We start from the raw sequence: 17,715 nt of genomic DNA on the forward strand, positions 1-17,715 counted from the left end.
CGAAAAGCTTGGAAGTAAAACTCGCTTTAAATGTGGTTCGTAAATGAAACTGAAATCGTCATGTAAATTGAAATCTCTCTCTCTATATATATATATATATATATATATATATATATATATATATATATATATATATATATATATATATATATATATATATATATATATATATATATATATATGAATGTATGTATGTTTGTCTACTATGCGCTCACAAACCATTCATCCGATTGCAATGAAACTTTGGTAAGTTGTTCTCCGAACGGCCAAAAAGAGTAATAGACAATGTTTCAACAGTTACGTTACTGTTGCATGCGTAGCCCAATTGATTAGGTAAAGGCTTGTCATGCAATGGACCTGGGTTTGATTCCCACTGCTCGCAATTTTTTATTTCATTCCCTGTGATGTTAAACTATTAATTATGAAATTTAAATGTACTTAAACAGGTCATATAGTATAACGTAACTGTCAATCTCTATATATACAAATGTCTGCCCTCTGTGCGTTTTGAATTTGGAAATGTACTGTAATATGAATGTGTTTTGAAATAATACTGTCACCAGTGGTGTTTCCATACAAAGCAATACGGTAGCAAGGAAAAATGAAATATAAGGTAATTCGGACGAAATAGGGGGCTCCTTCAAAGCGATCGCGAACAAAATATCTGAAATGAAAACTCACCTTTTCTTGCTAGGCATTTGTGGTGATATGCCAGGATGATTCTTGGAAAACTGTTTGAATCTTCCAATGCTACGCATGCTTTGTCCTGTGTATGTAGCAGCTCTCAATGAAGATTTGTAAATGGGATGAAGCAATTTTTTCTGCTCCCTTTCCCTTTCGCAGCATTCAATCACAAGCAATATAATTTTGCGAGCATCGATACGTAATACTGGTTTCCTTCTAAACATAGGCCTACCGGTAGGTCTTGTTGGCGACTCTCGATATGGGCCAGCAACTGCCTCTTCACTCATTTTGATAATGTATAGCACAACTGCACAATAAAAACATGCAGAACAGTACAGCGCAAAACAATAACGAAGCACACGACAATGAATACCTTGTACAGCACAGTCAGCTACGTAATGTTGGCAGCAGTCGAAACTGCATGCCTACCGAAGCCTCCCGACGTTTACCGACTTCTACCGATTCAGGACAAGGGAGAGGTCTGCCATCTAAAAGTTTACACACTGTAGGCTAAAATAAGCTTTATTCGCTGCTGCTATCCTCGCTTTAATTTCAATTTCCATTTTATTCTGTTCATTGATAATGCTTCCCAAATATTTGTAAGTGTCTACTCTTCTAAAAGTGAGATGATCAATTGTCAGTGGACTACCATAATTGGGTGCCTTGCTCACGACCACGTACTCTGTTTTCTTCTCATTAATTCCAAATCCTACTTTCCTTGCAATGTTTCTGTAGGAACTTGTCACAAGTTGTAGGTCTTCTTTGTTTCCACTTATTAGGACAACACTGTCCGCATAAGCAAGACTATGTATTTTATTCCTACCCATCTTTACTCCAACTGGGTTTAATTTTTGGTGTTCTCTATCTACCGTTTCTAAAACCAGATTGAAAAATATTGGAGATAAAGCACCTCCTTGTCTAAGGCCTGTTCTGACTTCAAACTTCTTTGACACTCCTGTGTTGGTCTTTATTTTGCAATAGGTTTCCTCCAAGCACACCTGTACTAGGCATTCAAATGGTTCAAATGGCTCTGAGCACTATGGGACAAAACATCTGAGGTCATCAGTCCCCTAGAACTTAGAACTACATAAACCTAACTAACCTAAGGACATCATACACATCCACGCTCAAGGCAGGATTCGAACCTGCGACCATAGCAGTCACACGGTTGCGGACTGAAGCGCCCAGAATCTCTCTGCCACTGCAGCTAGTGTACTAGGCATATTAACCTTCCAGCGCACAAACTCTTTGAGAACCCTGGTTATTGTGCTCATGTACATGCTGTCATAAGCTTTTTTGAAGTCAACAAATACCATGTGGATGTCAACATTATGTTCCCATCCTTTCTCAGTTATCTGTCAGAGAGTAAAGAGGTGATCACTCGTTGACCTGTCTCTTCTAAAACCACACTGCTAGTCACCTATGATTTCTTCAGCTAGTGGTATCATTCTCTGGAGTAGACACTGTGATGGGATTTTGTAGGTTACATTAAGGAGTGAAATTCCTCTATAATTATTAGAATCCAGAGGGTCATTCTTTTTTAAAATGGGGCAGACTATGGCAGTTTTCCAGTCGTAGGGCATTTTCTCACATACCCATACTTTTCTCATCAATTTCACGATTGTTTTTAGCAATTCTGGCCCTCCATTCTTTATTAGTTCACCCCTATCTTTACCATCACCCAAAGCTTTATTATTTTAAAATTTTTTAATTATTGCCTATATTTCTCCATCACTGGGTGGCTCTACTTTAATGTCTACTGTGTCTGGCATGTCACATAAAAGAGCTTCAATGGGGTCTTCGCAGTTTAGTAAATTAGCGAAGCAGTCTGCCCAATGCTGTTCTACTTCAGTATCACTTGAGAGGATTTTTCCTTGGTTTCTGTAATAAATGTTTCTCTTTTTTTATATTTTTGTGTTGCTTCCCCTATTTTTTGATACATTTGTCTTGTCATGTGATGAATACAATCCTCTTCTGCTTCTTTTATTAGTTCCTTGTAATACTTCCATTTCTCCTGCCTTAGCATAGTAGCTGTTTCCTTTCTTATTCTGGTTTACTTTTCTCTGAGATCATTCTGGATTATTAGACAAAATAATTCCTCCCTTACCCAATCATAAATCGACATTTTAAGGTTTTGGTCTCATTGGTGAAGCAGATTACACATACTTCCATTTCCTATTATCTACAAGACAATGAGCTACCTACAAATCTGAGGTTCAGCAGAAATGCAGAAGCACAAGCATATGTAAATTTTTCTGAATAATTGACAGCGTAAGGGTGTTTTTATTGTAACATTCTCAATTAGTTACAAGCCTCCTGGATTTTACTCTCTATTCCTATCCTTAGCAGATAAGCATGAGCATACAACTGTTTTCCAGCTATAATGCAGGCCTCTGGTGAATAATTAATAATTACATGAATAATAATAAAGATACTGGGAAGTCCTGGATAGAATAAAAATCACCTCTCCCCTCCCACCCCCAAAATACACACAGAAACAAACAAAACAAGGCTATAGTGCCTCAACCAATTGCACTGTACCACACTGTACCCATGTGTATGTTGTTTGTGTTTGTAAACATTCTGTAGACTGACACTGCCCAAAAATTCAGCAACAATTTTACTCTTGTTTATGTGCTGTGTGCTCTCAGGTGTGCCTCAGTTATAGTCAGTCAGGTTAGTAATGTTTTATAAAATAATGAAAGGAAGAAATGTAATCATCATTACCAATGGGGAAAAATGTACTTTAACTAGGACACACAATTTCTGGAGGTCTATGAAGATAAAGGTGCTCTTTATTAGATGCATGCAGTTTCATTAGGAATTTAAGGTTAACTGACATAAAGATAGCACTTACATACCTTCTTCATCATCATCCATGTGGTTGACGTCAGTATCTGAAGGTTCGGAATCATCTGAATCATCACTGTCAAGTTCAGCTGTACCCTGTAAATTATTTTAAACATTAAAAACTGTAGCAATAATATCTCATACAGTTTTGTATCTTGCAACCATAGAAAGTGCACTCTCCTATACAAAAGCATACCCAGAATCTGAGCTAGGGGGAGATTCACATTAGCTTTGCAGTGTATGGCACAAGAGTTTCAAGTTTTCATGACAAATGGTCCTGGATACAACTGCTACTAGTCAGCATGCATTAAATGTTCCACCTTTCTTCAAAGTGATACTGAATTGTTATGTCTGTGTGTGGCTGTGCAACATGTGAGTTCTGTTCATAAAACCCATTTTTTCTGGTGAGGGGGATTGCTCCTTCGACTGATTAAATGAACTCTTGGTGTGCACTACTTCTTTGGAACTTCAACTGATCTTTGCAGTACAGGGCCCAGGCCAACAAGTACTTTTTTGGGTTTTGTGAGACATCTTTAGGTAAATTCTGCTACAGTAGCTACTGACAGCATCACACATTACCCTTTTGACAGTCAAACACTTTTCATTCAGCTTCTACCTATAGCCCTATGCTGCATTTTAAACATGTTGTGCAGTGCTGTCTGTTTCTTTAGTTTCTTCACAGAAATTGTATACCATGGGAGGTTCCTCCAGTCACAAACTGCTCTACTAGGTACCTATCAATACAATGTTTGGTCACCTATTCTTTTAAATGTCAACCAAAGTTCCTTCACATGCTGCTGACCGGCGGAAAATGTTTTGACTTCTTTTTTAAGGTATGGCAAAACTTGCTGAATCTAATTTACTGAACGTGTATACCTTTCTACTTTGTCTATTTGTCTTTGTACTTCAGTTATCTTTGTTAGAACGGCTTCATGGTCACTGATACCCATTTAAAGCATACAAAAATCCACAGAATTAAGGTTTTTTGTTAACAATGGTTCTAATATATTTCCAGCATATGAGGGCTTCTGAACAAGTTCTTCCAAGTAGTTTTCAGTTATTTCAGAGGATGTCCTGTTACACTCACCACTTACTACACTGTAATTTTCCCAATCAATCAATGGATGATTGAAGCCAGAAATGTAAGTACTAATAAGCTCAGGTTAACTCAAAGTTTTCCTTTACAATAAGCTCAGGTTAACTCAAAGTTTTCCTTTACATCTGGTGGTGAGTCTTGTCAGTAGGACACAGCTAAGTTTCTGCACACACTTGATACTAATACTTGCCCAAATAATCTTACACAGATCTTCAATTTCTCTGTGGAATTAGTGTCTGCTCCAACAAATACACCATCTCCATCTCATACTTACTTTCAATATACACTGATTTTTACCTTGACAATATCCTTACTGTCAATTTATGTGTTTAGTCAGCTTTCTGGATCTAGTATTATATGAGCCCCTAATGTTTAAGAATTGCTTCAAACTCTGACACTTGAAAAGGTTTCAGCAGTACTTTACTAGGATTTAAATTGTTTCAGTGGAAGTGGGGACAGCAGCATTTCTCTGGGTATTAAAATAATGCTTTGGTACCTCCTATAGTTACAAGTTATATAAACCCTTGTGTGCTTTGCATACACAGCCAGCCATTGGGATAGCAACCTCCGATGCGTAGTGCACCCCTGACTTATTTAGTGAGAAACTCTAGCTCTCATTCATATGCTGCAAGCATAAGAAGTCAGCCTGTAACATTCAAACTCTCCGGTTCAAGTTGCCTGGTTAGCTCAGAACTGAGGATTCTATTCAGTTCAGGGAACAATGCTGCAGATTGTGAGCTTCCTTCAACCTCCATGAGCAAGATCAATCTTCTCAACAGTCTCTGCCATTCACTAGAATAAACCAAATATGACTTCAGAGACAATACACCAGGCAGTGTTCATTCAAACATGCACCACAATCTGCAGCTTCTTGTATCTTGTTCTCTCAATGACTGCCACTACATCCTGTTAAATATGTTAAATGAGACTTCCAAGTATATACACAGAGCACATGGTGATCCTCTCCATCTCTTGCTATCATTTTTAAAAAACACAAATTGGTAGAGCACTTGCCCACGAAAGGCAAAGGTCCCCAGTTCGAGTCTCAGCCTGGCACACAGTTTTAATATGCCACGAAGTTTCATATCAGCGCACACACTGCTGCATAGGGAAAATTTCATTCTGGAAACATCCCCCAAGCTTTGGCTAAGCCATGTCTCCGCAATATCCTTTCTTTCAGGAGTGCTAGTTCTGCAAGTTTCACAGGAGAGCTTCTGTAAAGTTTGGAAAATAGGAGACGGGGTACTGGCAGAAGTAAAGCTGTGAGGATGGGGCACGAGTCGTGCTTGGGTAGCTCAGTTGGTAGAGCACTTGCCCGCGAAAGGCAAAGATCCCGAGTTCAAGTCTCAGCCCGGCACACAGTTTTAATCTGCCAGGAAGTTTCATATCAGCGTACACTCTGTTGCAGAGTGAAAATTTCATTCTGGAAACACAAATTTAGTTTACAACTGACTATAAACTAGTACTATGAATTAGATATACTACATCATGATACAAACAAGCCATAACACAGAGAATGAGAGATCATGGAACAAAAACAAACAGGTTGACTTACCTAACGTACACAATCTCAGCAAAGAAATAATCGGAAGTCGAATTATATACATAAGTAAGCATACAAAAGTATGGATTTTTTTACTTAGCTGAATTTTTTACACCTTCTACACAAGTGTATCAACAGTAAACACTGTAGCATCAATTTACCCCACTCAAAATTACAAAAATCAGAGGACACCAAAAAACCACATTTTCCACATGAGACAGCTAACAACGCAATCTGAATCATCAATTACATAAATTTTTCTTGAAATTACTCTACAACTCCGTATTATGGTTCCCTGGTTTTACAGGTCACTGTTTTTTTTTTTCTTTTTTTTTGTTCATAATCATTTGTTTAGATGTTTAATAGTTCCAAGCAATACACGAATGGTAGACATATGTACATCTGTCGTCTACAAATATGGTGTCTATGACAATAGGGCAGAATTTGCAGATATAGATTTTGTACATGTTTGTAATACTATCATTTCCCAAATAGATATCATTTTTTATCTATCCGGCATTGCCATTTCTACATCAAACTGCTGATGTGTTCTCTGAAATTTGTCTAATATTACACAAATGTAATGAATGAATTACCTGTCAGATTATCCTGCCTCTTTCTGCAGTTTTCACCTTATTCTCCATGAATTACTGAAGAGCGTGGCAGACAGTACATCTTTTATAGGGTAAATTGATGTATCTCTCAGTTCCACTAATGAATAGTGTGTGGAAAGAAGGTATAGCTGTATGTCTGTGTGTGAGCCAAATTAATTGGACCCAAGTGAATTCGATAGGGAACCACAATAGAAATTCCTGAATGGAATAATACACAAAATAAAGGAAAGACAACCACTCACCTATAGCTGACATATTTGGCATACAGAAACACAAACAGTGAAATATTTATTCCTTCAAGTCTTCTCTTTCTCTTGTGGAAATACACACATTCACACAATCACATGGATATCCAAACATGCAGGTGACGACTCTATATAAAAAGGCTAGAAGAATGGACCCATATCAATCTGCTGCAGAACTCCTGAATATACTTGAAGTTCAGATATAATACATTTCTTAGATACCAAGAACCTTACGTCCATGAATCAGCACAGATTTAGATTGCTCATGCAAAACTTAGCTTGCCCTTTTCTTACACGATGTACCGCAAACTACGGATTAAGGGCAACAGGCAGATTCCACACTTCTAGATTTCCGAAATGCGTCTGCAGACTTAAAGAAGGTACAATCGTATGGAATACATTCCCAAATATGTGAGTGGCTCTAAGACTTCTTAAGTAATAGAACCCAGTATGTTGTCCTCAGCAGCATGTGTTCATCGAAGACCAGGATATAATCAGGAGTGCCCAGGGAAATGTGGTGAGACTGCTATTATTTTCTACATACATAAATGATTTGGCGGACATGATTCTCAAGAGCTTTTTAATCAGGTTCTCATAAAATGTATGATGTCTGAGTACTTTCCTGTTAATACTTTCCAATATTTCTATTTCAATGAACTACAAAATTCACAGTCTTTGTCACTATCAAACAGAACGCAAAGACATAACATCAGAATGTTCTGTGTCACTCCCCCACCCCCCTCTGCCCACAACCTTTAAAAAAATCTATAAAGGTAAGAATTATATGTCCAGACAAACAAAATGTCATTTAGATACCAACGTCACCAGTCTCCTTCGAAGGAGAAAGAAACTTCGTACATACGATGATGACCCCCTACCCCCCCTTCCACACATAAAAAGTGAAGAGTACTAGAGATTGTGTAGAGCCTTCTACAGTCTCCTAAAGTAATGAATGTCCTTTGTATGTAGTAGTAGTAGTAGTAGTAGTAGTAGTAGTAGTAGTAAGAAGGTAAGTTTTCTTAAGTAAACTTAACAACAAGAACTTTTAGCTTACTCTATTTTCAAACTGTATAGACTGGGCAGAATTTTCTCTAAACTGAGGTTGAGTTTCTGCTGTTGAAGGAAGTGCACTAGCAGCATCTCCTCCTCTAGAATTTGGTTCTACTTCAACTTCAACTTCTGCTCCATAATCAGAATTCAGGACCATTGCATCATCAACAGCACCGTCTCTCCTGAAAGCATACATTCAGAGTATGAGTTAAAGATTAATTATTACAGTTGAGTTTATGAACAAATAATCTGATTTCCTTGCGTTTTTACTTGCTGTAATCGAAAAATTTGAAGCTGCACATGTTAGTTCTTTCTTCTAACTAAGTCTAGTTACAACTGTTTTTAGGACAAAGTCTTTTGTGAACAGTTCCAATACACAATGCCTGCTGAAAATGTGAAGCAACCAGAAGGGAAGGAGAATATGGAACGTAACTTCATGGATGCAGCTGGTATGTGAAATTATTTATGTGATTTTGTTGTTGTTGTCTTCAGTCCTGAGACTGGTTTGATGCAGCTCTCCATGCTACCCTATCCTGTGCAAGCTTCTTCATCTCCCAGTACTTACTGCAACCCACATCCTTCTGAATCTGCTTAGTGTATTCATCTCTTGGTCTCCCTCTACGATTTTTACCCTCCACGCTGCCCTCCAATGCTAAATTTGTGATCCCTTGATGACTCAGAACATGTCCTACTAACCGGTACCTTCTTTTTGTCAAATTGTGCCACATATTCCTCTTCTCCCCAATTCAATTCAATACTTCATCATTAGTTATGTGATCTGCCCATCTAATCTTCAGCATTCTTCTGTAGCACCACATTTCGAAAGCTTCTATTCTCTTCTTGTCCAAATTATTTATCAGAATGTCAGATCCCTTAACCGGGCAGGTAGATTAGAAAATTTGAAAAGGGAAATGGAATTTAGATATAGTGGGAATTAGTGAAGTTCGGTGGCAGGAGGAACAAGACTTTTGGTCAGGTGAATACAGGGTTATAAATACAAAATCAAATAGGGGTAATGCAGGAGTAGGTTTAATAATGAATAAAAAAATAGGAGTGTGGGTAAGCTACAACAAACAGCATAGTGAATGCATTATTGTGGCCAAGATAGACACGAAGCCCATGCCTACTACAGTAGTACAGGTTTATATCCCAACTAGCTCTGCAGATGATGATGAAATTGATGAAATGTATGATGAGATAAAAGAAATTATTCAGGTAGTGAAGGGAGACAAAAATTTAATAGTCATGGGTGACTGGAATTCGATAGTAGGAAAAGGGAGAGAAGGAAACGTAGTAGGTGAATATGGATTGGGGCTAAGAAATGAAAGAGGAAGCCACCTGGTAGAGTTTTGCACAGAGCATAACTTAATCATAGCTAACACTTGGTTCAAGAATCATGAAAGAAGGTTGTATACATGGAAGAAGCCTGGAGATACTAGAAGGTATCAGATAGATTATATAATGGTAAGACAGAGATTTAGGAACCAGGTTTTAAATTTTAAGACATTTCCAGGGGCAGATGTGGACTCTGACCACAATCTATTGGTTATGAACTGTAGATAAAAACTAAAGAAATTGCAGAAACAGAAGAAATGTTGAATTTAATTGATGAAAGGAGAAAATATAAAAATGCAGTAAATGAAGTGGGCAAAAAGGAATACAGACGTCTCAAAAATGAGATCGACGTGAAATGCAAAATGGCTAAGCAGGGATGGCTAGAGGACAAATGTAAGGATGTAGATGCTTATCTCACTAGGGGTAAGAGGATACTGCCTACAGGAAAGTTAAAGAGACCTTTGGAGAAAAGAGAACCACTTGTATGAATATCAAGAGCTCAGATGGAAAACCAGTTCTAAGCAAAGAAGGGAAAGCAGAAAGGTGGAAGGAGTATATAGAGGGTCTATACAAGGGCTATGTACTTGAGGACAATGTTATGGAAATGGAAGAGAATGTAGATGAAGATGAAATGGGAGATGCGATACTGCATGAAGAGTTTGACAGAGCACTGAAAGACCTGAGCCGAAACAAGGCCCCGGGAATAGACAACATTCCATTAGAACTGACAGCCTTGGGAGAGCCAGTCCTGACAAAACTCTACCATCTGGTGAGCAAGATGTACGAGACAGGCGAAATACCCTCAGACTTCAAGAAGAATATAATAATTCCAATCCCAAAGAAAGCAGGTGTTGACAGATGTGAAAGTTACCGAACTATCAGTTTAATAAGTCACAGCTGCAAATTACTAACACGAATTCTTTACAGACGAATGGAAAAACTGGTAGAAGCCGACCTCGGGGAAGATCAGTTTGGATTCTGTAGAAATGTTGTAACACGTGAGGCAATACTGACCTTACGCCTTATCTTAGAAGAAAGATTAAGGAAAGGCAAACCTATGTTTCTAGCATTTGTAGACTTGTAGAAATGCTTTTGAGAATGTTGACTGGAATACTCTCTTTCAAATTCTAAAGGTGTCAGAGGTAAAATACAGGGAGCAAAAGGCTATTTACAATTTGTACAGAAACCAGATGGCAGTTATAAGGGTCGAGGGGCATGAGAGGGAAGCAGTGGTTGGGAAGGGAGCGAGACAGGGTTGTAGTCTCTCCCCGATGTTATTCAATCTGTATATTGAGCAAGCAGTAAAGGAAACAAAAGAAAAATCTGGAGTAGGTATTAAAATCCATGGAGAAGAAATAAAAACTTTTAAGGTTCGCCGATGACATTGTAATTCTGTCAGAGACAGCAAAGGACTTGCAAGAGCAGTTGAACGGAATGGACAGTGTCTTGAAAAGAGGATATAAGATGAACATCAACAAAAGCAAAACGAGGATAATGGAATGTAGTCGAATTAAGTCGGGTGGTGCTGAGGGAATTAGATTAGGAAATGAGACACTTCAAGTAGTAAAGGAGTTTTGCTATTTGGCGAGCAAAATAACTGATGATGGTCGAAGTAGAGAGGATATAAAATGTAGACTGGCAATGGCAAGTAAAGCGTTTCTGAAGAAGATAAATTTGTTAACATCGAGTAAAATCAAATTTACAAAGACCTTAGCAGTATGAACCCCTTTATCAGTATGGCATTTCATCCCTTCTGGCCTGGATACACAGATTGAGTTGAGAAGGGTCCCACAAAGCCATTGTATCCTCTCCTCAGGCAAGCTGGCCCACAAATATTTTACCTGGTCTTTGATAGCCTTCACAAGAGTACTTCAACATCATGCAGAAAATTCATAGAGGCATGTGCCATGTGTGGACAAGCATCATCCTATTGAAAAAGAGATGTCACATGAGAGGTAATACTTGAGAAACCAATATGTTATTCAACATACTATTGTGCTGTCACAGTTCCTTCAACCATTACCATCTGCACCATGAAGTCATACCCAATGATTCCCACACCATGATGCCAGAAGTAACTCACTGAAATCTCTCCTCAGGTCTCCAACAATCACCAACAACAGTCATCAAGGATAGTGAGAAAGCACAATTCATTGATGAACAAAATGTGATGCCATTTATCAGCAGTGCATGCTCCCCGGTCTCGCACCACTCCAAATGCAGCCATCTGTGTTTGTGTGTTAATGGCAGCCTTCACATGGGATGGTAATTCTGTAGCCTGGCTGCTGCTTGTGTTCTACCATAATAGTGAGATAATGTAGAATACTGCATGGAGTCAGTGACTTTTTTGCATGTCAGGTGCAGATGTGAGTGGATTAAGATGTGATTGGGGCAATACAGTGATTGCGGTTGGCTGGAAACTTGACGACTATTATGCCTGCCCTCACACTGCCACTGTCACTTCATAATGCCTTGAAAATCTGGATGTAGCACGATTTGACCACCCGGCCAAGTAGAGAGATACTGTGAGGCCCCTTTCTAACTCTTTCTGGTGCTGATACACTGTCTCACACGAATATTCAGCATCTCCGTGTGCTTCACAGTGATCACTCAATGTCTGATGCTGTTCATGCCCTTTATGTACCATGCTGTGCCTTGTAACCTTCCAAGTCATCCTTTCCTGAAAGGAAAGAATGACTCATTGCTGTACTCAATCATTTTTAAATCGTATCACCGTCTGAGTGCATTGCACATTCCTAATGGAAGGTAACTTTATGCCCTGTAACCTCTACAGATGAACAACAATAATGTCTCTGGTGGATGTTCTACTGATAATTTACATACCCACTGATGGTGTGTATGTGTACAAAGGTACAGTGACATCTGATTATGTCTTCTGGGTGCTTAATTTCTAGCAGGCATTCTACCAAGTCATGACCTTGTTACACAAATCCATATGAGAACAATAAAATAAAAAAGTAACAAATGAATTAATTACATGACAGGATGAAACTGAGTTTGACGATCAATTATGTGCACCAACATTCACTAAATGGAAATTGTTAACTGCCTGAAGAAATCAAGATAATTTTGTGTAACATGACATCTAGCTTTGATAATGACCCCAGTTCTGTGAGTAAGGAAGTCTACAAGTGTCTTCAAGTATACCATATCCAGCTGAAGCCACAGCTGGTACTAGCAAATAGTGGAAACGTTGGTTGCTCTGTTTCACCACTGTTCATGTAATACCAGACATTGTCCACAGGATGAAAATCTGTTGATTTAGTGGGGCAATTGAGGTACAATAGGATGCCAGAGTGTGTGTCAAACCAGGAAGTTGTGCATACAGCCTTGTAAATACAGCTCTTGTCTTCCTCAAAGACTGAAGTGTCCACATTTCTACATTGATATGGACAACTAACTGACACTGGCACTTACACAACACTTCACTTCACTTCACTTCACTTCCACAACCTGCACCAGCAGTGAAGGATGACCACTGGTTCCAGTTCCACACCACCTACAGCACTCCAAAGGAAGTGGTGGGCTTGTTTATGGGTATGATTAATATTTTGTCCCATGAACTTACAATGACCAATGGTGGGTATTCTAATAGTGTGCTAGCATACTTAAGGTGGTTCAACATGGAGTCGTATACACTGAAGTTGAATGATTGTCAGGTTTATTTTGACTGATCAAACCGGGCAAAAATTCCTAAACACAAAAAACAAAAAGGATGAAAACTAATTAGGATATAATGACAAAATAGAAAAGTTATGTTAAGGAAACAACAAATGAAACAATGAAAAATTGGCAGAATTACTGTAAGAATGTGTGTAGCAGGCACACTAATAGAATTTAAATGAAAGTGTAACAATAGTTTTTCCACCAGATTAAGAGATATGACTAACTCAAAGAATATTCTGCAAAACAAGGCTATATATTTAGGTTACCCTACAATACTGGCTCCTCACACATACATTTTGAGGCTTCTACGAACAGTTTCCCACCTATGGGGAAAAAATGGGCAGTGAAGTACTGAATAAAATACTTTCTTAGTGAGTTACAAGAAGAATAAGGAAGACAAGAATTTAACATTATGCAAAGATGTGTCATTAGGTATGGAGTAGGAGTTATGATATGAGAGAGAGGGAAGAAAACTATCAATCTCATTTTCAAAGTAACAATTCTTAGATTAACTGTTTTCAATCCAGGAAACCATGGCACACCTAGTTGTGAATGTCCAAATAGGAATTTGTAAGGTGTTCCTCCTGAATCTGAGTCTAGTGTCTCAAGCATTGTGCCATTTTACTTGAAAAGCTGTATACAGGATGGGAGAGGAAAATCACATTGACTAGGGTTTGACATAATTTCAACAAAAAGGCCATTAAAGACATAATGCAATCATAGGAAATTGCCAGTAACCTTTCAGAAGTCACAACCCTGGTATTCACCTTAAGTGGTTTAGGGAAGTATCAGAAAATGTTATTCTAGAATACCAAATAACTCTTTGAACCCCCAAATGTGAGTCCCCTGTGATAACCATTGTACGATGCACTCACTGGGAGACAAAAGCCAGTGCAATAAATTCTTGGATGAGCAGTGCTAACTGCAAAAGCAAAATTAAAACATCTGCAAATACCACAAGCATTATCAATTAAATGTTCAGAAGAAAGAAAATCTAGTATATTACTTCTTGTTCCAAACTGACAGCATCTTGTTCCTCATATCTTAAATGTGAATATGTGCACAGCAAGGTAACAGTAATACTGTGTATAGGCCTACATGTTCTAAAATATTGTGAATCAAATTTAGTACAGTAAGCACCTGGCATTTGTATCTGTAGAAGCATTCTCACTGTCTTGCTCTTCCCTGTTCTGTTGATTTTCAGTGCTTGTCCTCTCAGATGAGTCTTGAGCAACTGTATTTGCAGCATCACTGGCAATTTCTTCCAGTTCTTCGACTTGGGCACTTCCTGTGGTACCATCTGTAAACATAAATCATAACATGTAATGACATTATTATTATTATTATTATTATTATTAATCTAATCAGAAACGTTTTAAAATCTCTGAGAATTGGAAAGGCTGGTCAGCACATCTAGTAAATTCAACCTCAATCCTAGTACTGTCAACAAAAAAAGCCAAAACCTAACCTTTTGTTCAGGCAGATAGGTAGGTTAGTTGGTTGGTTGGTTAAGGGAATAAACAGTGAGGTCATCAGTCCCCCAGTCAATTGATAGTTCATCTGGAATTAATGACCTTTGCAAGAAATTTGATCAGATTATGGAAGTACGTAGGAGAATTTAGGTACTGAAAGCAATATTGATGCCATAACAAGAAAGCAGTGCTCCATATTCTGGCCCTGATGGACCAGTGGACTTGTGCCATCCTCTTCCAATGGCATCATCAGGTGCGGTATAGAGGGACGTGGGGGTCAGCGCACCGCTCTCCTGGGCCTTGTTGGCTTTCTTGACCTTGGAGGCACTACTACTCATTCAAATAGCTCCTCAATTGGGCTAACAGACCTCATTGCACCCTGCTCCACTCATCTCATTAAAGGAAAATCCTCAGCAGGACCGAGAATCGAACCCATGTCCTCCGCGTAGCAGCAAAGACGTGCTGACCATGGAATTTTGGAGATGGAAAATATTGATGTTATAGCTGAGCAATAATTTATAGACAAGTAAAAGCATATGGGTCAGACCAATACATGGATCAGAGCAGATGAGGGAGCTTCAAGAGCTCATTGTGGTGAGAGAAACCCCATGCACCTCGAATTCCCCTGCCAACTCAATGAAGGATCTGAGAATAAAAACCACTTTCACAGAGAAAATTGAAAACCATTTTCATGGTCAATTAGTCATCCACCAACATTAAATGTAGATAATCTACAGGACCACGTTCAGTACGGAGAGCCAGAAGAAGGGGCCATTCTACCAAGATGTTAGTTGCTGTCTGCAAGGCTCCACAACCACAAAAAAAAGGTGATGGCTTGTTACATACAATAAAACTATAGTTTAATCTGATATGGTCAATTTGGAGGTGATACAGGATGGTGGACTCTTTCCAGGAGAAATGCAAGGATGAGCACCATGCAACAGTAGTCTCTTCAACAGTGTGGCATTTGTTAGAGAGGACAGTACTCCACTGGATGATGATCGTTTCAGAGCAATGAAAGGTCTTGTTTTCACCCACGAAACCGTGTCTGGAATCAAGGTGAGTAATTGCTTCTTTAGCCAAGTAGATGGTCAGTTTATTCCCTGGGATATCCACATGGCTTGGAATCCAGAGAAAGACATCTGAGCAGGCAATACACTAAGGTCAGAGAGCTGGTCATGAATCCAGATATCACAGAGTGATGAGAGTAACATCTATCAATGGTTTGGAGACTGCTCACAGAATTGCTACAAATTAAAACAAAGTCAATGAAGGCCTGTTTAATAGAACATAGGGCTCTGTTAATGGCTGTAAGCTCTGTTGTAAAAATTCCAAATGTTACTGGCAATGAATGTTGTTCCTGGTCTGCAGGAAATGTTAAAGCATATGCAGATACATACCTGAGAGATAGAGGATGCAGCAGAGGGCCTCAAGGTGCATTCCAACTGGTAATCCCAACTGAAAGCATGGATTACGGGTCAATGTCCCTTGTATGCAAAAAGAATTTGGGGCGTTGAATGATTTTAAAACTATCAGTGGTGACTGCATAAGTGGGTAAGAGTTTGGACTGCTGGAAGTGAAGAAGAAAGATCCCCTCATTGGCAAGGAGACTGCCCACAATACTAGCCTAGGATGCACAAGTGGCCAGTAACTCTCCATGATGATGGACTGGGTCCAGAAATTTAAAAGCTGAAGGTGCCACAGAGCCATAATACTGGCAACCATAGTCCAAACTAGACAAGACCAAGGGTCACTAACTACGGAGGAGATCGACATGGCCAAAAGGTGTGGGCAGGAAATCAATTAGCGTTAAGCATTCAGATATAGGTAGTATCTAGTTAATGAATATATAGTAGTCATGTAAGCATTTTATGAAAAGTGAGTCCCAAAAATCTTGACTGTAGAACAACGTCTGAGTGCTGGGTACCCAAATGGAGTTTTGGGTCAGGATGCAACAAGGCTACACAATGGGAGCTATACCAAATGCAAAGATCGTCAAGATACAAGTACAGGTATGACCACTGGTCCGAAACAAATCAATAGATCATTGAAAAGTGGTGAAGAGTATAATGCTCAGTGTGAAGTTATGTAGGATGACTTCCTCTTGGACCCATGGGAGCACAGCAACTTACCAAATCTAATCTCAAACAACTGATGAAATAGACTCTAGCTAATAAAAATTGGCAGGGATCCTCAGAGCTCCAGTTATGGAGGATAAGTACTGTATTTACCCGATTAAAAGATAAAGCTTTTTTTCCCAAATGCATGTTTCGAAGAATGTAAGGCGTTCTTATATTCATGGATTAAAGTATGGCTACTGAAGTCAGCATTTTTACGTAGTTTAATAGAGTACAGGGTTATTACAAATGATTGAAGCGATGTCACAGCTCTACAACAACTATTATTTGAGATGTTTTCACAATGCTTTGAACACACATACAAAATCTCAAAAAGTTTTTTTAGGCATTCACAAATGTTCGATATGTGCCCCTTTAGTGATTCGGCAGACATCAAGCCGATAATCAAGTTCCTCCCACACTCGGCGCAGCATGTCCCCATCAATGAGTTCGAAAGCATCATTGATGCGAGCTCGCAGTTCTGGCACGTTTCTTGCTAGAGGAGGTTTAAACACTGAATCTTTCACATAACCCCATAGAAAGAAATTGCATGGGGTTAAGTCGGGAGAGCGTGGAGGCCATGACATGAATTGCTGATCATGATCTCCACCACAACCGATGCATTGGTTTTCCGATCTCCTGTTTAAGAAATGCCGAACGTCATGATGGAAGTGCCGTAGAGCACCATCCTGTGGCACGTTTAGCTCCCTGCTTGCTTTATTCGTCGACTTCCGCGGGCTACGCGTGACACTTGCCCGCACGCGTTCAACCGTTTCTTCACTCACTGCAGGCCAACCCATTGATTTCACCTTACAGAGGCATCCAGAAGCTTCAAACTGCGCATACCATCGCCGAATGGAGTTAGCAGTTGGTGGATCTTTGTTGAACTTCGTCCTGAAGTGTCGTTGCACTGTTATGACTGACTGATGTGAGTGCATTTCAAGCACGACATACGCTTTCTCGGCTCCTGTCGCCAGTTTGTCTCACTGAGCTCTCGAGTGCTCTGGCGGAAGAAACCTGAA

At 39.2% G+C, this 17,715-nt stretch overlaps 1 protein-coding gene across 1 annotated transcript in view; it reads right to left on the reverse strand.

Annotated features, from left to right (window-relative positions):
• LOC124554679 (E3 ubiquitin-protein ligase HUWE1) overlaps nt 1-17,715 on the reverse strand; it is a 350,828-nt gene that overhangs the window by 143,236 nt on the left and 189,877 nt on the right. The window contains exons 33-35 of the mRNA XM_047128297.1: nt 14,245-14,404; nt 8,087-8,264; nt 3,546-3,630 (exon numbers count right to left, since the gene is read on the reverse strand). Coding sequence (XP_046984253.1) covers nt 3,546-3,630; nt 8,087-8,264; nt 14,245-14,404 — 423 coding nt within the window. The remainder of the gene's footprint in view (nt 1-3,545; nt 3,631-8,086; nt 8,265-14,244; nt 14,405-17,715) is intronic.

The sequence above is a fragment of the Schistocerca americana genome, chromosome X, assembly GCF_021461395.2.
Source record: "Schistocerca americana isolate TAMUIC-IGC-003095 chromosome X, iqSchAmer2.1, whole genome shotgun sequence".
Taxonomy (NCBI): domain Eukaryota; kingdom Metazoa; phylum Arthropoda; class Insecta; order Orthoptera; family Acrididae; genus Schistocerca; species Schistocerca americana.